Source organism: Perognathus longimembris, chromosome 2 (genome assembly GCF_023159225.1).
Source record: "Perognathus longimembris pacificus isolate PPM17 chromosome 2, ASM2315922v1, whole genome shotgun sequence".
Classification (NCBI taxonomy): Eukaryota; Metazoa; Chordata; class Mammalia; order Rodentia; family Heteromyidae; genus Perognathus; species Perognathus longimembris.
Window position 1 is genome coordinate 142480337 of NC_063162.1, and position 23294 is coordinate 142503630.

At 37.8% G+C, this 23294-nt stretch overlaps 1 protein-coding gene across 5 annotated transcripts in view; it reads left to right on the forward strand.

The window, feature by feature from the left end:
- The window catches only part of Trim24 (tripartite motif containing 24), an 86805-nt gene that overhangs the window by 52594 nt on the left and 10917 nt on the right, over positions 1–23294 (forward strand). Inside the window, exons 6-13 of one of the 5 annotated variants that reach the window (XM_048340288.1) lie at positions 698–812; positions 3926–4072; positions 10080–10197; positions 13371–13639; positions 17151–17324; positions 19724–19900; positions 21094–21232; positions 23102–23174. In XM_048340288.1, coding sequence (XP_048196245.1) covers positions 698–812; positions 3926–4072; positions 10080–10197; positions 13371–13639; positions 17151–17324; positions 19724–19900; positions 21094–21232; positions 23102–23174 — 1212 coding nt within the window. The remainder of the gene's footprint in view (positions 1–697; positions 813–3925; positions 4073–10079; positions 10198–13370; positions 13640–17150; positions 17325–19723; positions 19901–21093; positions 21233–23101; positions 23175–23294) is intronic. The other 4 variants (XM_048340289.1, XM_048340290.1, XM_048340291.1 and 1 more) reach the window with 4 other exon arrangements.

Sequence of the window (23294 nt, forward strand, 5' to 3'; positions counted from 1 at the left end):
TAGAAAGTAGCCATGGAAGAAGCAGCAGGAGAAATAAGGCTTTTTGTTTAATCTCATAACATTGTGCACATGCCCTATTGTCCTTTCCTACTTTTATAAAACATTCAAGCATGGAGCTTTATGCTTTTTCTGATTCATTTCATCACCATGAAATGGAATTCCCAATTTTCTCTAATCAAAGAAAGAGAGCTTGTTTGATAAAACATAGTTGTGTTGCTGCTTATTTCAAGGTAAATGTGTTATTAAATGAAACACACCACTACTTACTGTCTTTGTTGTTCTACTTAGTTTTAATGAAAACTTTAGTAGTTCAGATGCTATAAGATCACATTTACACTTTCCTCATTTATAAATCTTAGTTTTGGTCTACTGTCCCCACCCAATCCTTTAAAGCAAATTATTAATTTTCCTGAGTGTCATCATAATCTTCTCAAACCATATTTTCTTAAAATGTGTTCAGAGTCTTCCAACATTATTTATTTGATTTTAGGACTAAGTTGAATGGCTGTGTCTTTGAGAAGAATTATTTCTCCTGTCTTGTCTTCAAGATAGTCAGTTTAAATAGAAGAATTCAGAAACAAAGCTTTTTAGGGCTAAAAACATTTTGATCTAATTTTGACAAAATGTCAAGTTAAAACAGTGTTTTACAAATCTGTATTAAAGTTTAGATGTTTTCCCCCTTTCACTTAATTTTCAGAATAATTGAAGTAAATCAAAATCAAAAGCAGGTGGAACAGGATATTAAAGTTGCTATCTTCACACTGATGGTAGAAATAAATAAAAAAGGAAAAGCTCTGCTACATCAGCTAGAGGTAAGTTACTGCCAGGGTCCACTAGGTTGCAGTGATTTAAGATTGTGTTTTCTAATGTGTTGGTGCATTTGAAGTCATACTTCTTTCCCTATCATTGTTTCCATTTAGGATTTAAAATACATCTCTGTTCTCTATTTTTTTTTGGCCAGGTCCTACATTATTATAAATCATTTATAGCTTTATAATGTACTAGGAATGTTTTTCCCTTGTATGCCTTCTAGCACAAAATATATAGCCTTGCTCATGGGGAAAGCAATGTGACTGTTGAAGAGATGACTTATTTTAGACACTCGTTGAAGTGATATTTTTATATTGCCAAAGGGGTCAAGTTCAGCAAAACTTTCTAGAAAAATTGACTGATAGTTACATGTAGTCTTAATAGATACAGTCATGCAACAACAAGCTATATGTATGCAACAGTGGATTCATTTTGTCCCCTAGTAACTTGATAACCAACTTAGTTTGTGTCAGTATGTGTCAGTCAGTACTCAATGATGTTTTGCTCAGGGATGAAAGTGCCTAATGACACATTTCTAATAATACATTCCCATTGTTAAGCCATGTATGAGTGCATATTTAATCTTTTGAGCAATGAGGTAAAATTGTACAACTCCTATTCTAAAATTTTTACAGTCTTAATTGTGAAAGCAGCATTTCAAGAGATGTTAGGGACGTGTCTTCTGACTTTTCTTAAAACTCATAAAGGTGACTATCCAAAATCATTGTTGGACTTCAAGTAGTATGAGGTTACAGCTTTGTACATGGTGCACATTAGCTTATAAATATTCTCTGAGTATGTTGATGCAGGGGGAATTTAATCAAGAAGTAGTTTAAAATGAGAAGAGAATAAAGGAATCCTAGTAGTTGCAGAATTGAGGGAAAATAAGACATCTTTATTTCATAATTGACCAAATTATAAGGACTTTCTTAGAAAGTTATTCCCATGACTTATTTAGCTATATAGGAAATAAAGATTAAGAATAATCTATGGGGCTGGGGATATAGCCTAGTGGCAAGAGTGCCTGCTTCGGATACACGAGGCCCTAGGTTCGATTCCCCAGCACCACATATACAGAAAACGGCCAGAAGCGGCGCTGTGGCTCAAGTGGCAGAGTGCTAGCCTTGAGTGGGAAGAAGCCAGGGACAGTGCTCAGGCCCTGAGTCCAAGGCCCAGGACTGGCCAAAAAAAAAAAAAAAGAATAATCTATAAAAAATACTTTGAACAGAAGGAATGAGACCCCGTTTATAGTATCTGTTATTAAAGTTCTGCAGGATTTTTGTATTCTGTTTGCAAGAAGAGACACGAAAAGAAGAATTTGAAGGTTTCAAGGCTCTTAACAGATGTCACTTTGGTTTGCTTCCATAGAGATTAGTAATCCATACACTACTTTCCAAACATTATATCAAAATCACTTGAAGAACTCTAAAAACAGATAAATAAACCAGTAAAATTTATGAAGATAGACTTGGCTATCAGTATTATTTTTACTTTGACTATAATTTTCAGTGTACATATATAATGTGCCTCTATTTTTTCTATCTATCTTGATTCAAATTTTTCTTTTTTTTTTTTTTTTTTGTTTTTTTGTTTTTTTGTTTTGGCTAGTCCTGGGGACTCAGGGCCTGAGCACTGTCCCTGGCTTCTTCTTGCTCAAGTCTAGCACTCTGCCACTTGAGCCACAGCGCCACTTCTGGCCGTTTTCTGTATATGTAGTGCTGGGGAATCGAACCCAGGGCCTCATGTATACGAGGCAAGCTCTCTTGCCACTAGGCCATATCCCCAGCCCTCAAATTTTTCTTTTAGGGCAAATATTTAAGGCAAAAATATAACCAGCTTTATTTATTTGTCAGTCCTGGGGCTTGAACTCAGGGCCTGAGTGAGCACTGTCCCTGAGCTTCTTTTTGCTCAAGGCTACCACTCTACCACTTCAGCCACAGCACCACTTCTCGCCTTTTCTGTTTATTTGGTACTAAGGAATCAAACCCAGGGCTTCATGCATGGTAGGCAAGCACTCTACAAGTAAGCTGCATTCCCAGCCCTATAACCAATTTTTTTTGCTAAGGCTCAAAAAGTTGTTACCTCAGAGAAGAAAAACTATAGTTTCTGTTTACAACAGATTTTTATTTCCACTACAGTTTTTCCTAAGAAACATTTATGTCTCACAAATATCAGGAATGGCATAATTGGTAAATTACCTTCCCTCTAAACTTAGATTGACAAAAACATTCATTGACTGTTTTTAGTCCCTTAAATGGCTAATAGAATTTAATTCATATGCATTTTCCTAATTTGGAACTGAATAGTATACATATCTAGGTTCATTCTTTAATGAAAAGTTAAATCCATTTTGGAATACAACCCTTATATTTATTTCTATTAAACATTTTAAATTTGGCTGAGCTGGTAGAAAGCCCTATTCCTTTTCCCTTTCTTTGTCAGGTCAAGAATAAACTTGTTGAGTAGCAACCTTTAAAATAACCCAGATGGACTCCAGTTTTCATTGCCCTATTTGGCACATCCATTTTATCTGTGAATAGTAAATTTAATATTTATTATAAAGAATCCATACTTTTGTCCATTTTCTGTGTAGCAAGATACATTAACAGACCCTAATGTCCATAATGTGTAAAACCAAAACCAAGGGCTGAAAATGTGTGGAGAGTAGACTTTTTGTTATACAGAAAGCAAACCTTCACACTAAAGGAAAAAACATTTCAGGGTTTTTTTTGTTGGTTGGTTGGTCAGTTGCAGGGCTTAAACTCAGGGCCCGGGCACTCACAGGGCGTGGGCACTGTCCCTTGAGCGCTTTTGCTCAAGGCTAGCACTCTTAACGCTTTGAGCCACATGCCACTTCCCAATTTTGAGTGATTAATTGGAAATAAGAGTCTCCCGGAGACTTTTCTGCCTGGGCTGGCTTTGACCCTTGATCATCAGATCTCAGCCTCCTGAATAACTAAGATAGCTACGATTTTTTAGAAGCATGAGTCACCAATGCCCATCATCTCTGCCTGCTATTATTTGAGCTCATAGTCTGTGTGGTTGCCAATTCAGTGACCTGAAAATGACCGGTGAATGTCATGCACACAGATTAAAACTATTTTCTTCTTTTTAGAGCCTTGCAAAGGACCATCGCATGAAACTTATGCAGCAACAACAGGAAGTGGCTGGACTTTCTAAGCAGTTGGAACATGTCATGCATTTTTCTAAATGGGCAGTTTCCAGTGGCAGCAGTACAGCATTACTTTACAGCAAGAGACTGGTAAGATGAAGTATGGTGCTTAGGTTCTATAATGGACTCGCTAGAATAGCAGAGTCATTGGGTTGCTTAAAAATTAAGAAATGGGCAGGCCATAGTGGTGCATGCCTCTAGTCTTAACAACACAAGAAGGCTTTGGGAGGAGTAGCACTTGAGTTCAGGAATTCAAGACCAGCAAGGATAACATATTAAGTAAGTAACCCTGTCTCACAAAAAGAAAACAAAACAAAAAACCCACATGTAGCTATTTGTTGGTTTTTGTTTAAGTGTTGTTTTTATCTATTCCAAATTTTAATTGATCAAAATTTATTTTTCGGGGAGGGGCAATCAGGGGGCCTCTAGGCCTGGGCACTGTCCCTGAGCATTTCAGCTGAAGGCTAACACACTATCATTTGAGCCATAGTGGCCACTTCGGTTTTCTGGTGGTTAATTGGAGATAAGAGTCTCACGGACTTGCCTACCCAGGGCTGGCTTTGAACCACCATCCTCAGATCTCAGCTTCCTGAGTAGCACCCAGCAATCAAAATATTTTGTTTTTTAAAAATACCATGGTTTAAATGTACCTTCAGTTTTGACCTGCTACTCTCCTGTTTGTACATCACATCAGTTGAACTTAATAATAAGTAATAGCAAAATAGTTACTGATTACCTATAGTGTGACTGGGTGTAATTCTAAACATTTGTCATGTTACTTAATTTTTTTTTTTTTTGCCAGTCCTGGGGCTTGAACTCAAGGCCTGAGCTCTGTCTCTGAGCCTCTCTGTGCTTAAGGCTAACACTCTACCACTTTTGAACTACAGAGCCTTCTGTGTATGTGGTACGAAGGAATCGAACCCAGGGCTTCATGCATGCTAGGCAAAAACTCTACTGCTAAGCCACATTTCCAGATCCATGAAACAAATCTTGGAAATGAAAAGTTCATTAAATCTAATTAAAAAAATAAAAACTCAGTGAAAGCCTTACAAGTGGCCAGATCAAGCAGAATTAAAATAAATAAATAAAGCTTGAGTACTGTGTTAGTTAATTACTGTTTCACACTAATAAAGAAAAGTAAGAAATTATCAATACAACATTTGAGACTTTTGGAGTTGGTTGCAGAGATGAAAACAAATTTTTACTGTATGCAAGAGCACTGAGGTATAGGACTAAAGACCTGGAAAATATATTCAGAAATTTTCCTAACTTTTTGGGACATAGGCATTTGAGTATAGGGGATATTTAGAACCACAAGCAGTCATGACTAGAAAAGTACCTCCCTGCATCAAACTACAGTGCCAAGTCATATATAAAACAAACCTATTATAGTCCCAATACATTTCTTTAAAGAAAATAAAATCTGCAAGGACATGGAATGATATATTTTAAACTCTTAAAAGAAGAAAACTACCAACCTATATTGCTGTATTCAACAAAGTTATTTTCCAAAGTTGAATGGAAAGCTAAGAGCCTTCTAAGATAAACTAACAAAATTTTTAACCACTGAGCCAGCATTGCAGAGATATTTAAAGAAATCCTACACAGAGAAGAGGAAGATAAATAAAACCATGAGAGTACAAAAAGGAATAAATACTACTATAAGGAAATGTGAGAGAAAAAGAGTCAAACATTAGAAAAATAACCAAATGCAGAAATAATGATACCAATGAATAGTAATTTTGACTGTAAATGGGTTTAATTCTCCAACCAAAGACAAATTGTGGCTGGATTAAAAAAAGAAAAACACCCTAAACATTAAAAGAATAAAAGAAAATGAAACAACTTGGCATTGGTTGCTCACACCTATAATCCTAGATACAAAGGAGGCTGAAATCTGAGAATCATAGTTCAAAGTCACATGGACTCTTTATACTTAACTAACCCCCAAATGTTGGAAGTGAAGATATTGGCTCAAATGGTAGAGTACCAGCCTTAACAAAAAAAAAGCTAAGACCCTGAGTTCAAGCACCAGTGCTAGCACCAAAGGAAAAAAAAAAAAGAAAAATAAGCTGATTAAACAGTGGCAAATGATATTCCAAACTTTCTCTAAGAAAGTCAAGCAGCAGAATCTATAATCATATTGAATACTCTGTACTTAAAGCCACAATTAGTGAGGAGATACAAAAAACAGTTAACCACATATTAATTGTAGGAACAATCCTTCTAAAGGCCTAAAGATTGTGTGTTTCTGTGGCTATACTTTATGGACATCAAGTGATAGATAGGCTCCAATACAATAATACTGGGTAACTTAATAAATACCAAACTCTAACTAATATGCCTAGGTCATCTAGACAGATTACCCAGGAAGACACTTTACAGCTAAACATACTATAGATCTAGTGGAGTCTTCTATCCAGCTCATGGAATTTTTCTCCAAAATAGATTGTATTTTAGGCCACAAAGCAAGTCTTATCAATGCAGTAATAACTATAGTCATCTCTTATATTTTATCAAGAGTGCAATGGAATAAATTTACCAGAATCAACACCAAGAAAAAGTTACAAACATGTTGAGATTGGAAAGTAGACTTTTGAATGATCAATGGGTCATTCAAAAGAAGAGATCAGAGATAATTTAAATATTTCTAGAATCCAGTGCGATTAGAAACACATATCACAATCTATGCGATCCACAAAAGCCGTTTGTTTTTGTTTTGGTGCCAATACTGGGGCTTGATCTCAAGACCTCATACTTTTTTGTTCAAGGCCAGAGCTCTGGCACTTTAGCCATGCCTCTAATTCTGACTTTTTGATGGTTATTGAAGATGTGTCTCACAGATTTGTCTGTTCTGATTTGCTTTGAACCTTGATCCTAAGATCTCAGCCACTTGAGGTTTATTGCTTGAGATCCTACATTAAAAAAAACAAAACTCAAAAGAAAAGCCAGATATGATTCTGCACAACTGTAACATACAAGAGACAGAGGAGAAGGATCTTGAGTTCCAGGCCACTGTGGAACGTACTGCAAGATTCTGTTTCAAAGAGCCATTAAATGGAAAAATAAATAAATACGTCTCAACTAGTGGCTGTGTCTGAATGTCTTAAAAATACAAAATCAAGCCAACTGTTAGAAGGAAATAGCTGAAATTAATTACAACTAAAATGCTATGAATAGTCAATGAAACAAGGAATTAATTATTTGAAAAGGTAAGCTGGAGGCCTATGTGGGTCAAGTGGTAGAACATCAGCAGTGAACAGCATGCAGAGTTCGAAGCCCTGAGTCCAAATTCCAGAACTTGTAAAAAATAAAATAAAATATTAGCAGACCCTTATCTAGGCTAATAAGAGAACAAATTGGTAAAATTAGAAATGCAAATGGGGATGTTATAACACATTACTGAGATCTGAAACATGGATAAGGAATTTTTGAACTAATAAATTAGAAAATCTAGATTAAATAAATTTAACATTTTATGCTCTACCAAATCTAAAAAGATCCACAGAAACAAGAAAATTTGACACTGGTAGCTCAAACTAGTCATCCTACCTACTCAAAAGACTGACTGGAGAATTATGGTTTGAAGGCTACCAAGGCAGAAATGTGCAAGAGGCTCCATCTTTAAGCACTCTTGCCACTAGGCCATATTCCCAGCCCATCCATCTTCAAAACAAGTAACAACAGAAAGCTAGACTGCAGATGTGGCTTAAGTTGCAGAGTGCCAGTTTTGAGTAAGAAAGCCAAGCAAATGTGGAGCCCCTAGTTTAAATCCCATTCCAGCCTCCTTCACACACACACACACACACACACACACAGAGAGAGAGAGAGAGAGAGAGAGAGAGAGAGAGAGAGAGAGAGAGAATGAAGTTGAAATTAATAAAGCTAGAAGCCTGGAACCAGATTCACTGCTAAATTTACAAGGCTTAAATAGAGGTAACTTCTCAAACTGTTGCATAAGATAGAAAAAGAAGGACCACTTCCAAGCTCTCCTCCTCTTCCTCCTCCTCCTCCCCCTCCCCCCCTTTCCCTACCCCTTCCCCTTCTACTCTTCCTCCTCCTTTTCTGTGCCATTCATGAGGGTTGAACTCGAGGTCTGGGTTTTGGCCCTGAGCTTTTTGCACAAAGAAGGAGAGTTGTTCTTTTTCTGACAAATCCGTCATTCTTAATGCCTATTAACCTGCAAAAAGCTGAAAGTGGAAGTATGGCTCAAGTGGTAGAGCGCCATTGTGAGCAAAAAAAAGTCCATCAAGATTGCAAGGCCAGTAGTGTGACACACACAAAACAACCCTTAAATGAGTTCCCTTTTAGATAGGTAGATTTGGGATGCCTATCAGGTGTAGATCCTGAGTAAGCAATTTAGAAATGGGAGTTCAGAGAAGTTTAAAAGCATTTGAACCATGAGACTAGATGAGATTGCTGAAAATAGAGGAGTCTGGAAGAAAAATTAGAAATGCTTAGCCTTGAGGCATCCGTGCTTATGGAGGTACTGAAGAGGAGAAAGCACCCACAGTGGAGACAGGTTATACAATGCAGCAAGGGGAATGGGAACCCAAGCCTTTATTTTTTATTATTTTTTTTTTTAGCTCAAGGGGAGAGTTCAAAAATAATTTTGACTTTGGAACCTATATGTATTCCTCCAGCTTAGTGAAATTAGGAAGAAATTATACCATTATAGTTTACCTGCCCCATGGGAGCAGGTGGAGCCCCAGAAAGCCTGTGTATAATGGTTTTAGGCAAGAATGAATGGTAGACTCTGTGTGTGTGTGTGTGTGTGTGTGTGTGTGTGTGTGTGTGTGTGTGTGTGTGTGAGTCTTTTGAAGATTCTGTTACATTTATATACAGGGCAGTTGATAGAAGCTCAGGACAGTGGGTTTGGGGGTTTGTTTGTTTGTTCTTTTGTTTTTGCCGACTGGGGCTCAAACTCGGGGTCCAGGCTCTGTCCCTGAGCCTCTTTGTGCTCAAGTATCTACCACTTGAGCCACAGCATCATTTCTGGCTGTTAAGAATAGTTTATTGGAGACAAGAATCTCACAGACTTTCTTGCCCAGGCTGGCTTCAAACTGTGATCCTCAGATCTCAGCCTCCTGAGTAGCTAGGATTACAAGTGTGAGTCACCAGTGCCTGGCTAGTGGTTTTGTTTTTAGCTGGAAGAAGTTAAAGCTGGTGATGGCTATCCCCCCCCCCCCCACCAAAAAAAGGGGAAAATTTGGTGTTGGAGGAGGGGGAGTACTCAAGCTGATGGGAATTTGAAGATGAATCACAAGAAGGTTCCTGCTCCTTTTTTCTCAATGAAATACTAAGCAAGCTGAGTATAAGAATGGGTTTGGGGAGGATGCCAAAAATTTCACAAGAAAAAGGAAGTTAGGTAATAGTGACTCAGGAGAAAGTAGAAAAGTGAATGAACCAACAGAATGTCATATGATAGCCTTAAGAGTGTGCCTTAAATAAATAAAGTTATTTAAAGTGAGGTCGCTTGCTGCATCAGTCCATTTATATTCAAGCAGGAAGACTTAATCAGTGTGGGGTGCTTCATTATGTTTTCTGTGGGGAAAAGGTTCATGAAAGTGGAGAAAAAGGATATATAGTTGAGAAAGGAAATAAGGTTTCATGCAAGAAAATGATTGATTGTCCTGGGACTTAAGTTAGATATTGAATAATCGGGAAGGAAAATGAAATGGAATGACAGAGAAGGATCATGTAGTTGGATATTGAAATCAGAATTGTGATGGTTATGCTGGAGATGATGATGTTAGTAAGCCAAGAAGTGAAATCTTCCAAGGCTGGATGGGACATTAGAGATGTTCATGGGAGACAAGCAAGGAGTGTCGTATAACAAGTTTCAAAGATGGCTCTTTGTAACACCTACTTAACTTAAAAAACTCTTAACTTAGCACCTGAGGATGTACTTCAAAATGTAATGTGTTTGGAGAAGAAAATTATGTTGCATAGCCACTTTATAAGCTTCTTACAGTTGCTTATTGTGTGTTGGCATACACATAGAAGTGAACGTTTTTAGATCTTCACTGGGACATGATGCATTATTCTCCTGATAAAGATGCTGATGTTCACTTGTTTGTCTCTGTGCTTCTTCTAGATTACGTACCGGCTGCGGCACCTCCTTCGTGCCAGGTGTGATGCTTCCCCCGTGACAAATAACACCATCCAGTTTCACTGTGACCCAAGTTTCTGGGCCCAGAATATTATCAACTTAGGTAGGTCTTTATGTGCATTTTCTCCCACACTTTGTTTCCATTAACTTTTTTTAAAAGACATGCTTTTTTTCCCCAGTATATGATTAATGACTGTCTATAGAAACAAATGTGCATGTACATAAACATATTTCGGTGATATGAAGATACTTATATTGACTTACAGGGTAGGTATAGGAATTTAAGAGGGTTACCCTCCGACCTCATAGAATCTTGTTTGTATTTTTTTTCCTCTAGATTTATCAAACAGTCTGCCTCTAGATTGTGCATAAGGGACTTTTTTACATTTAAAAATATATATTTTGTGGTCCTGGGAATCCAAGCCCCCGAGCCTTGCACATGCAAAACAAGTGCCCTACCACTCAGCCATCTCCCCAACCCAGAGTTTTGTTGTTGTTGTTGTTGTTGTATATTGAACCTTTTCTGCTAAAATATCATCGCTCATACTGTTCTCAGCTTTTCTTTAGGTCCACTTGTGAATCACCAAATGGTTCAATGGCTTTATCTTATTTAGGGAAGAGTTTGCCTAATAATTATAAATGGGTATTTGTGTGTTTGTGTACCTAATTGAAATATACAGTAAAGTATCCAGATCCTAAGAATTAGAGCTCATTAAATAATCACAGACTGATGATGATTAGGAGTTAGAATATCTTTGCAAGCAGTTCAGCAGGAAGTTATCCCTTTTGCTTTCTTGTGCTATTTGCTGAGTTAAACCAGTCTTTTTTTGCCTCCTTAATTCTTCACAGGGAAGTAACAAAAACAAAAATTCCTTATGCATTGTTTGTACATAAAAAACCAGTATTCCCTTTGGTAACATGTTTTTAGATTCATTGACTTGCTTCAGAATCATCAAAGATGGCTGCAGTCTCATCCCTAAGGCTAGATTCTGTGTAAGAAAAGAAAAAAACATGGCTGGAGAGAGGCCCAGTGCTCCTGGAACATGCTAGGAAAGGAAGAAATAGACTTACATTCATACAGATCTCTTCCATTCAAGGGAAGAACAAAAAGAATATTTGAAGTAGAGGTGATAAAGAGACCCCTGCAGGCCAGTTTTAGAAGTATATATAGACATGAGCCTATTGATAGTAGGCAGCCTACACCTTCCTTACCAAAGTGATGAAGCAGCTTCAGAAATACAAAGCATGTATATAACTCTTTGGTTACCACACCCTACCATACTACTATGCATTCTTCCGTACTGAGACTGCCACACACACAGTAAATCTGCACTAACGGTGTATGTGCTTAAAGCATTGTCAGTTTTAATATGTTAAATACATTATAGATCTAAGAATTCTATTTAAACTTTATGTAAAATGAATATAGTTTTAGGTGAATCTGCATAGTTAAAAACAGAACAGGATAAATGAGTTAAATGAGTTTGTGAAAACCGATTTATCAAGCATGCTGGCATACACCTGGCATCCCAGCACCTGGAAGCTAAGCAGGAAGATCACAAATTTTCACTCCAGCCTGTGTTACATAACTGAGTTGGAGATAGACCGGAGATACATAATGAGACGCTGGCTCACAAAAATTAAGCACTAAAAAATTAACATAGCTGTCATTTACATCTTAGTAATTTAAAAAAAAAATGACTTCAGATGATTATACAAGGGAGTTACAATGTAGCGTTTGCATTTATGTGTGTAGAGTGAAACTTGATCCGTCAAGCCTAACATCGTTCTCCCACCTTCCATCACCAGGCACATGGGTTCCCACTTCTTTTTCACATACATGTCTTGAATTTTGACTATATTTGTCCACCTCCTACAGCTTAGTAATTTTATTTACAATGAAGTTTATACCTTGTAAATCTCCCGAAAAGGAGAGGTGATGGAGAGTAGATTTCAAACTTTTGTTTATCCATGGCTTTTGAGAAATGTTGCTAGTAAAAACCATTGCACTTGATGAATATTTGGTTAATGTTTTGGGGACTTTTGATAAATCTTTCAGTCTCTAAATCTTAGATCCCTTTACTATTCAACATTTCCTTTTACAAATAGCATGTACACCTATCTGTCACAGCACCAAATGCACAGTAAGTTTTTAATAAATGATAGCTACACTTTTGTTTAGAATGAATGCTTAGTAAATCAGAAATACATCTCTGCTATTGAAGTTATAAAGCCACTAGATACTCATAAGCTCTAAAACTGTAGTTGGAAACCATTCATTATGAGAGCTAGCATCATTTTTAACTTTTTTGTTTTGTCTTTTCTGTTTTGGTGCTGAGGATCAAACCCAGGACATTGCACTTGCTAAGCAAGCGCTTTGCCACTGAGCTGCATCCCAGCCCAGAGCTAGCATTGAAATGGTGGGAAAAAAATGTAGGATTGTAAAAAAAAAAAAAATCAGACATACTCTAGATTTTATTTCTAGAACCAACATTAGCTTTGTATGTTTGAAATAGTAGCTCTCGGGGCTGGGATTGTGGATTAGTGGTAAAGTGCTTGCCTAGCATGCATGAAGCCTGGGGTTCAATTCCTCAGTACCATATAAACAGAAAAAGCCCAAAGTGGTGCTGTGGTTCAAGTGGTAGAGTGCTAGCCTTGAGCAAAAAGAAGCCAGGGACTGTGCTCAGGCCTGAGCACTCAGTTCAAGCCCCAGGACTGGCAAAAAAGAAGAAATAGTCAGATTCCCTTTCCAACTGCATATCTGTGTGAGATCAGATTTTCGTCATATCTTTTAGTATAGACAATAGGTTGTATGGTAAACACATGATAATTTAGCTCTTAAGCCAGTCATTTAAATTTTTAAATGCCACTCCAGCCTTGAGCAAAAAAAGCCATGATGAGCGTGGGAGGCCCTGAGTTCAAGCCCCAGTACCAGGACAAAAAAAGAAGCCACTCTTCACTGAATATATTTTCAATATTTTTTTTCATTAAAAAAAAAAAGGTTACTCTGACTTAACTATTCTTTTTAACAAGTTAAATTAGTAATTTTTTGTAAAATCTCATTTTCATATGGTAAATTTGGTTGATAGAATCTGTACAAATAAAACTTCTTTGAACTTCTCTCTTGTTTTTTAAGAGTTCACAGCAGTCCTAGGATCAGAAAGTTCCTTGGTAATTAAGTATAGCAAAGATATCCATATAAAATGTGACATTTCACCAGTCTTTTAAAAAAAATACCAAAAACCCTTTATCCTATGCTCTTTTCTCTTTAATTAGGTTCTTTAGTAATTGAAGATAAAGAGAGCCAGCCACAAATGCCTAAGCAGAATCCTGTGGTGGAACAGAATGCACAGTCATCAGGTGGTTTACCTTCAAACCAGTTATCCAAGTTTCCAACACAGATCAGCCTAGCTCAGTTACGACTCCAGCATATGCAGCAACAGGTAATGGCTCAGAGGCAACAGGTGCAACGGAGGCCAGCACCTGTGGGTTTACCAAACCCTAGAATGCAGGGGCCCATCCAGCAACCTTCCATCTCTCATCAGGTAAATTTGGAAGCAGGCCTGTCCTAACTTAGATAATTGTAGTATAATTGTGCTCAACCTTCAATAACCAACACGTCTGCCATCTTTAATTTAAGTATAGGATTTACCACACTAGGAATCCCTCACTTAACACCGAATTATCAATAAGTACAACTTAAAAATTAGTTGGTGCATCCATTTTCATCTGCTGTTTATTACCTTCTAGTTCGCATGGGAGATAGTTTATTTTCCCAAAGAACCCATACCTGTTGTTGGTTGGAAAAGCTGTGTACCTGTAATTCCTATGTCAGTGCTTCAGAATGGCTCATACTTCAAGGACCAGTTGTCTCTGGAAAAACAGTGCTTAGAAAAATCACATTGCATCTTAGAAACTGGGACAAAATGGAATCTGAATAGAAAAGGGCAGGAATATGGTTCTTTAGAATCTTAACGTCTTCAAGCTTTATTTCTGAGCAAATATCCCATCCACAAGTCTTAATTCAGAAATCCTCATTCTCCATTACTTTTTTCTTTAACTTACATTCTACCTGTTTCTGCAAAAGAGTTAAAGTAGTTGTGATATATGACACAAATAAAATGGAATAGGATTTAAAAGACCTAGGATAAGTATTCTTACTCTCAACAACAAAACAGGCCAGAATTTGGTTTGGTTTCTATTTTTGTTTCTGGCAGTACAGGGGTTTGAACTGAGGCCTTGTACTTGCTATTAGCTCAGAATTTATTCATACAGGCATCCACTCATCCCCAGCTGTAATATTGCTGTTTATGGAGAATGCAGTTAAATGGCATACTTTTTTTTTAATGGTTTTCATAGGACCCTCAACCCTCACTAAAGTTATGGGCACCAGTAGTGTTTTTTCTCTGGTGCTGAGGTGGGACCAAGGGTCTTACACATACTAAAGCATGTATGTGTTCTACAATTAGTTATATTCCCAACTAGACCCTGGTTTTTTGTTAAGTCATTTCTATAAAGGCCTGAGGTATAATGATGAATTTGAAGTTCATGACTTTCTAGCAATTTAATAAAGAATGCATGTGAAATCCAAGTTATATCCTAGCATACCTGTTTTGTTTGGTGGGTTTTATAGGGCTTGAACTCAGGGCCTTGGCGCTGTCCCAGAGCTCTTTTGCTCAAGGCTAGCACTGTACCACTTTGAGCCACAGCTTTTTGAGTGGTTCATTGGAGATAAAGAATCTCCCAGGAACTTTCCTGCCCAGGCTGGCTTCAAGCCACAACCCATGATTTTCATATTTTCATGTCTCAGCCTCCTAAGTAGCTAGGATTACAGATGTGAACCACTGGCACCCAGCTTCATAACTGCTTTAAACTTTGTTTCAACCCAAGTTTTACAGAAAGTAGTAGAAAACAACTTAAAAGATCTTTGGTGAGTGTTCATGGAAGTATGTGCTTTAGACACCATGGAGCACTGGCAGAGTTGAAATTAGGAAACTTGAGGATAGAATGACATTGTACAAGTGTTTTTCTGAAGCTCAATGTGGAAAGGAGCAAACATTTATTAAGAGCCTAGGCTGAACATTTGCATATGTTAATATTGTTCTTAAATATCTGAGACACAGTAGAGTAGTTTATTAACCAGAACAGGGTTAAACTCATCATTTCACCTAATTGCCTTTCCACTAAAAAGTAATGAACTGAAACAATTGATAAATACTATGTGAAGCGAGTGATGTATATAATAAACAGCAGCTAACAGAAGTAACCTCTGGGCCTTTAGCTTGCTTTTCTCCAGATTGCTTTTGATCTCACTGTCCATTTGTCAATTTTAGTAGTAATTTATGTTATTTATGTAGGGGATAGACTTTACTATACAGCCAGACTTTCCCAGTTAGAAAAGTTTTCACCTTAGTGGCCCTTACCTTACCTACACTTCTTTTTCTATGCCTTCTAGACCTTCTTTCCCATTCTTTTTCATCATTTCTTACCAAATGTCCATATCTGTATATTTCACCTATTAGTTTACCCTGTCCTGTAAACTTTACACTGTTCTGCTGCCCTATGTTCTTCATTTCCTACCAGTTTGTTTGTATGTGTGTATTGGGAAATCCTATACATAAGCAGTTAAGTCTATTTTTTTTGGCTGTGCAGATCATACCGACCATAAATACAGGTGGCAATAGGTTCTTCCTATAATACCAAGGTGACCTCCAATTCGTAGTCTTCTTACCTTAATTTCCCAAGTGCTGGGCTATCAGGAGTGCCATACTATACCCAACACAAAATCTGTTTTCTTTGGGGGACTATAATATCTTAACAGCTAGCTAAAAACCAGTACACATTTTGGTAATGGTAAGACAGGGTATATTTGATTTGAAGCTTTAATATTACATTTTACTAACTGTTTGATTTTTTTTCAAGTTACCTAAGCTTTCTCATCTTTAGTGTTCTCATTTTTAAAGCCAAGGTATTCATATCATATGGTTCAATGACAGAGCTCAGTAAGAAAAGAAATTCCTTTGCTTTTAAATGTTATTAATAATACCAACTGTTTTCATTAAGAATGAGCTGTTAAGACCTTGGAGTTAGACTATTTGTCCAAAGCCAAGATTTATACCTTACTATATTAATCTTGAGCAAATTACTTAAGTTCTCTTTATCTCCATTTCCTTATATGTAAAATAAGAATGCTACCTCATAGGATTATTGCTGAGAGTAAATGAGTAACCAGGAGCCTGTGGCTCACACCTGTAATCCTAGCTACTCAGGAGGCTGAGATCTAACCAAAAAGTCAAAAGTGGAGCTGTGGCTCAAGTGGTACAACACTAGCCTTGTCAAAAGAGCTCAGGGGCAGCATCTGCGCTCTGAGTTCAAATCTCGGGATGGGCACAAAAAAATAAAGAGTAAATGAATGACATGTTAGGCACTTAGATCAATATCTGAGCCAGCTGGTGAGGCTCATATCTGTGATCCCAGCTACTCAGGCGTCTGAGACCCGGAGAAGTAGAGTTTGAAAGCAGCCCAGTCAGAAAAGTCCACAAGACTCCATCTTCAAAGTAAATGCTGGACCAGAAGGCTGGTGTGAGCAACAGAGTGTCAGCACTGAGCAAGCAAGCCGAGCGAGAGTGGTAGGCCCGGTACCAATACACACAAAAGCAACGCTAGGCATTATACAACTCAGTAGATGTGAGCAACTATTATTCCATCATCACTTCATTTGAGGAGGTCAGAAGCAAGAAGTTCTTTGCACATACAGTCCAGAATTTGGAAGGATACCCAGTAGACCTTCATCTGCTTTCCCTTTGGCCTACATTCATCTTGGTATAATAACCTCATTCCCAAGGTTCTTTCTTAATAAAGTCATTTTTAGAAATGGATTACACTCATTCTGAAAGTCTACCTTCCTCCATTTTTGTAATCTTAGTAGTAATAATAATTTCATTCATCTGTTGAAAGGTTTCTGTCATTTTTTTCAAATTTAATTAAAAAAAAGATCTCTATAACATTTTTATATGATGTAATTATTACTGAAGTGGTTAAATTTCTTCTTTCTAGCAGTCCCCTCCACGTTTGATAAACTTTCAAAATCACAACCCTAAACCCAATGGGCCAGTTCTTCCTCCTCATCCTCAGCAACCAAGGTACCCACCAAGCCAGAGTATACCACGCCAAGCAATAAAACCCAACCCCCTACAAATGGCTTTCCTGGCTCAACAAGCCATTAAACAGGTATATCTACTCTCTTCTCATTTTCTTACACTGTTTCTGCCTCTTTCCAATTACATTGGGTTTATAGACCAAGCAGTAGGTAATGAGAACAAGAGTAAGCTTGCTTTTTCTCATTTTCTGTAATGACTGTGAACCACAAAGTTCATCACAGATAGACTCATAGAGACTAAGGTAAGAGAAAGCATCTCGGGGCTTTATGATCAACAAGCAAAACAAAGCCAGTTCTCTAGGCTCAGTATAATCCAATCCCAAGGATTAGCTTTCACAGTTCTGGTGTGTAAACTTGTAGATGAGCACATTGTTTTCAAAGACAAGTATTCTAACAAATCCAAGTTGTATTCCACAGAATGTTTCAGGAAGACTTGGAAACAAATAGCACGGTACAATTTCAATTTGCAACATGTCTAATCTGGTAAGGTTGTATATTGAATCTGATGATTTTTCACTTATATTCCCAATATCTTCAGGTAAAATTATTCTTTATATTTTACTTTATTTTTAAAAGCCATCTGGTACTCTGAAATCTCATAGTCTGAGTCAACAGTCTTTCCAGCTGAAGGCTTGTAGGCCAATTTTGATTTCTTTTTTTTTTTAACCAAGACTAGAGGATGATATTCTATAATTTCACAACATTTCAATCACCAGAAAGTATTTTCAAATGTATAAACGCACTGTGTCTGTGTGTATACCTGGTTTGGCTTTGGTATAACAAAGTTTCTTTTTTTAATCTGAAACTGGGACTTGAACTTGGTATTTGACCCATTAGATTCATTGGAAGGCACTTACCACAGGAGCCATGCCTCCACCCCCAAAGTTTCTTAAATAATATTGAGAAGTTGATAGTTATTTCTAGTTTATCATTAGAGATAAGATAGGTCCCAACCTCCATTTTTTTAAATCTTAAATTATGTTTATTTTCAGTTTTTCGTTTTCTCCAGTTATACTTAAATTTTTCCCCTAAGTATCTTCTGACCAAGAATCTAAACACAGGCTGGGAATATGGCCTAGTGGCAAGAGTGCTTGCCTCGTATACATGAAGCCCTGGGTTTTATTCCTCAGCACCACATATATAGAAAACAGCCAGAAGTGGTGCTGTGGCTCAAGTGGTAGAGTGCTAGCCTTGAGCCAAATGAAGCCAGGAACAGTGGTCAGGCCCTGAGTCTAAGCCCCAGGACTGGCAAATAAATAAACAAATAAATAAATTTAAAAATCTAAACACAAATCAGACAAAAATATAGTAGGAAATTTGTTTTAATAGATTAATTTAACAAATAGTAGGACACACAAACTAATAATACTTTTAGATCCTAAGAAAATATATACTAATCTATATATGATCACCTACATATACCATGTGAGGAAAAAACAGAACTTCTATGAGGCATTAGCTCGTGTGTGTGTGTGTGTGTGTGTGTGTGTGTGTGTGTGTGTGTTACACGGGAAAATATAATTGTTCTTGAGAGAGGATGGGATATATGGAGGTGAGATATGAGAAGTGGGTAGGAGGGTAAAATGACCTTCACAGCCCATTCATATGGTTCTGTGTATAGTTTTTACAGCAAAGCATATGATTAAGTTCTTAAAAAAATTAAAATGCCATGATCTGTCTGTAATATAATCCATACAATATGAGTGTGACTGGCAGTTTTTTTCCCCTTCCCCCAAAATTTTATTATGAAAATTTTCAAACATACTAGAACTGGGAAGAATTCCAAAGAGGACATTTTGTTCTGCTTGCTTCACCACATATTATTCTGTATGCCTGTCCAGCCATGCATGTGTCCATCAAGCCATCCAATTCTTTTTATAGATTTTAAGGCAACCACACAGAATGCTTTACCTTTCTATATTTCAGCAAGCCTGACATTACCATAGTTTTGTATTTCATCTCAGCTCCTAAGATAACCTGGCTTAATTAACTGTTCATATAAAAAATAACAAAGATGAGTAAAACCCTATGCTTATTATTTTCATATATTTCAGTTAGGGATAGAAGAAAATGTATGTGTACAGGCCAGAGGTGTGGCCTGGTATACATATGAAGAAAACGTCTAACAGGTATAAAACCCTGGGTTCAAGCCCAGAACCACACACACAAAAAAGAAGAAAATAGATCCCCTCCCCCCCCCCCCAAAAGTATGTTTTCAACCCTCCAGTTCCTAGGACTATGTACTGTAGTACTCCTGCAATCAAATTGGTGCTATTTATTTATATTATTGGACAAGATCACTAAAAATCACGCATACCTGTCCCCATCCCTGTATCTTTCATTCAAATTATCATTGAAATCACGCAGCAGACTGTCTCTACGTTTTGTGTCTGCAAGAGTGACCAGGTGCAATTCACCACCTACGCCTGAGGGTGGGCAGCCTGTTTAACTTGCCTTCTTGCTCCTCTAGTGGCAGGTCAGCAGCGGGCAGGCCGTCCCCTCCACCGCCAGCAGCACGTCCTCAACGCCTTCCAGTCCCACCATCACCAGTGCTGCAGGCTGCGACGGAAAGGGCTTTGGTTCACCTATGATCGATTTGAATTCGTCAGTAGGAGGAGGCTCTTACAATCTTCCTTCTCTTCCAGATGTAAGTATGCACAAAAAATTGTATTCACAAACTCTGCTGAAGATTGTCAGTGAATCTGGGTTTAGTAAAAGATAAAAGGCTTTGTTTCTGGAAGTCATTCTAGAAACATTAAAAAAAACACTATACCAAAAATCGAAGTTATGAACATTGAGACATACAAAAGATTATCAGGGCCCTGGCATTAAAAGTTTTCTAGATGATTCCCAAAGTGGGAAAGGAGAGAAGTTAAAGGTATAGGCGGGTAGACTGGGAACTGAATAGCTAGACTGATAAAATGAGGATATAGAAATTAAAAAAAGTTGTATAATAGTAATCAGACATTTTCTGCTAGATCATACTGACCAATGCAGAACTGTCTATGGGCATGAACGAGAAGTTGATTCGTTACATACTCTACAGTCTATGGCATTATGCTGTAAGATGTGGTTCTCTTATAGAATCCTTTTTGAGAAAAGCAATAGATATAAGAGATCTGAACTGGATTTTAATCACATAGACATGCTTGCAAAAATTGATGTTTAGGCATGAGGGAATATTTGCTTCTAAAACACTAAGTAATTTTTTTGTGCTGGTGCTAGGCTTAAACTCCGGGCCAAGGCACTATCCCTTAGCATTTTGCTGCTTATTTGGAGATAAGAGTCTCTTGGACTTTCCTGCCTAGACTGGCTTTAAGCCTCAATCTTCAGATTTCAGTCTCCCAAGTAGCTATGATTAGAGCATGAGTCACCAGCACCCAGCAAGTATTGTTCCTTTTTGTTTGTTTGTTTGTTTGTTTGGGGGGGGGGATTGAATTGAGATAACCCTTTATTTATGCTGCTCTGTTTTGTTTAAAACAATAATGACAATCTTAATATAACTGACGGCCCTTCCCCCAACCCTTGGCTTGGGCTTTGGGGGTAGCTAGTGGGGAACTGGCCCCCAGGGATGGGACTGAGTGTAGGAGCCCAAGTCTCCAGTGGGGAAGGGGCACCCATAGTGTAGGAACTGGGGAGTCAGCAGGGCTCTCGAATGGCTGCTGATACCAACAGGGCAAAAAGAAGCCAGGGACAGTGCTCAGGCCCTGAGTCCAAGGCCCAGGACTGGCAAAAAAAAAAAAAAAAAAAAAAGAAAGAGAGAGAGATTAAAGTGGCTTTTTAATGTTTAAAAGCAGTTTTCCCTGCTGAAATGGTTTTTTTGTTTTTTGTTTTTTTGAGATTGATTGTTCCAGTACTATGCTGCTGGACACTGTGGTGGTAAGGAAGGATTCCACTACAGATCAGGCCCAGCCAAGACCGCCCTCAAACAGAGCGGTTCAGTCACCAAATTCATCAGTGCCCTCGCCAGGACTGGCAGGTAAAGTCAACTTCTCTGATTTTTGTAAATGGTTTTTGAACTCTACCTGAAGTGACTAAAAATCCCCCTCTGTCTCATTGTTTTAAAACCAATGAATAAGATATATCTTGAGTGTTTATGTTATTTAAAGTTAGCATTCTTATGAAAAAGGAAACAGGAATTGCGCTTCTTGGCCTCAGTTTCAACAGAATTTACAGGCACTCTAGCACTCTAGGAGAATATAGTGTTATATGCTTATTAATAAATTAAGCTGACAACTCTGAATGTGAGCATACACAGATCAGTCTTTGGTGGTTTGTTTGGTGTTTTGTTGTCTTCTAAGAATTGTTAACATACCTCCACATTTCTTCTGAGGTAGGAACATTCTAGCACTACTCCTGGAGACCTTAGCAAAATACAGGTTTTAAATGAAAATAAGGAAAGAAAAGTTGCTTAAGTCTTTCATCAGTCACCTAAACATAATGCAGTTAAAGAATTTAAGGGGATATCCTTATTTTAAACACAAAGTTTGCACAGAATATGACAGGCTGTTTATCACATGACAGCTTCATATAAATAATGAATATATTTGCATTGTCAAAGGACATAATAGATACTGCCCTTAAAAAGGAATATTATACAGCCAATAAAATAGTAAACTCATTTTAAGAAAAGCAAAAGAGATTTGGTTTCTAACTATTGAACTAGCCAAGATTGAAGTAGTAGTAACACTCATTGGTGAGAGTGTAAAAGAGGGCTTGACAAAACATTTCTGAATGTCATCAAAGTATTTTTAAAGCCATCTGAGTTAGGTAGGCTTTGGACAAAGTGCCTTGGCATCTATACTGCCACCAGAAGTTAACCGTTGTTTTCATGGCAGTGGTCAAGAACATCTCGTATTTTGCCACTGTCTGACTTTCATTATATTTCACAGGTTGGTCTTGTTTTGATTTGATACTTGTTTTCCTCCCTGAACTTATTTTATTATCAACCCCTACCACTTTGTTGTCTTCCGTGGCTCTGCTGTCACGTAGAGTCCTTGCTGAGATCATACTTGGTTACTCTACAGGGAAGACTTGGATGTTTTTGTTTTTTGTTTCTGTTTTATGTTTTTGCCAGTCCTAGGGCTTGAACTCAGGGCCTGGGCACTATCCCTGAGGTTTTTTAAAGCTTAGAGCTAGTCCTCTACCACTGAGCCACAACTCTACTTCTGTCTTTTTTGGTTGTTAATTGAAGATAGAGGTCTCACTGATTTCCCTTCCTGGACTGGCTTCCAGCTGTGGTCTTCAGATCTCAGCCTTCTGAGTAGCTGGAATTACAGGGGTGAGCCACCAGTGCCTATTTTGGAGATACTGTTTGATTGTTATACTTTAAAGATATGCTCTGGCAACTCGTACAGGCCAGTGCTGCTAATCCATTCTCTACTGAATGACGGTCTCCACACCAAAGGGTTCTCCCACCCAAAGTCAGTAGGTAGGGCTGAGATCAGAAACTTGCTAGTCTAACAAGCCAATAACAGACTTTCCTTGAACTCTGGAATTACTCACCATTTTATGAGTTATTTTATTTGATTTTATTTTGCCAGTCCTGGGGCTTGAACTCAGGGCCTGGGCACTGTACTTGAGCTTCTTTTACTCCAGGCTAGCATTCCACAGTGCCACAGCACCACTTCTGGCTTTTTCTGTTCATGTGATACTGAGGAATCAATCCCAGGACTTTATGCATGCTAGGCAAGCACTCTACCACCAAGCCACATTCCCAGCCCCGTTTTATCAAATTTTATTGTGTGTTTTCAATTTCAGCATAGTACTAATAAGTGAGTTCTTTCAGTAGAAATGATTTTGAATCCACAGCAATTCATTCACTTATCAATATGTATGATTTCCTCAGGACCTGTTACTATGACTAGCGTTCACCCCCCAATACGTTCACCTAGTGCCTCCAGCGTTGGGAGTCGAGGAAGGTAAGCAGACTTAAAAGTATTCTAAAGCAACTGACCCTTAGTACCCATGGGGAATTAAGTTCCTTGACCCTCTTGAGGATATTAACATTCTTAAATATGGTGTATTATTTGCATATAGCC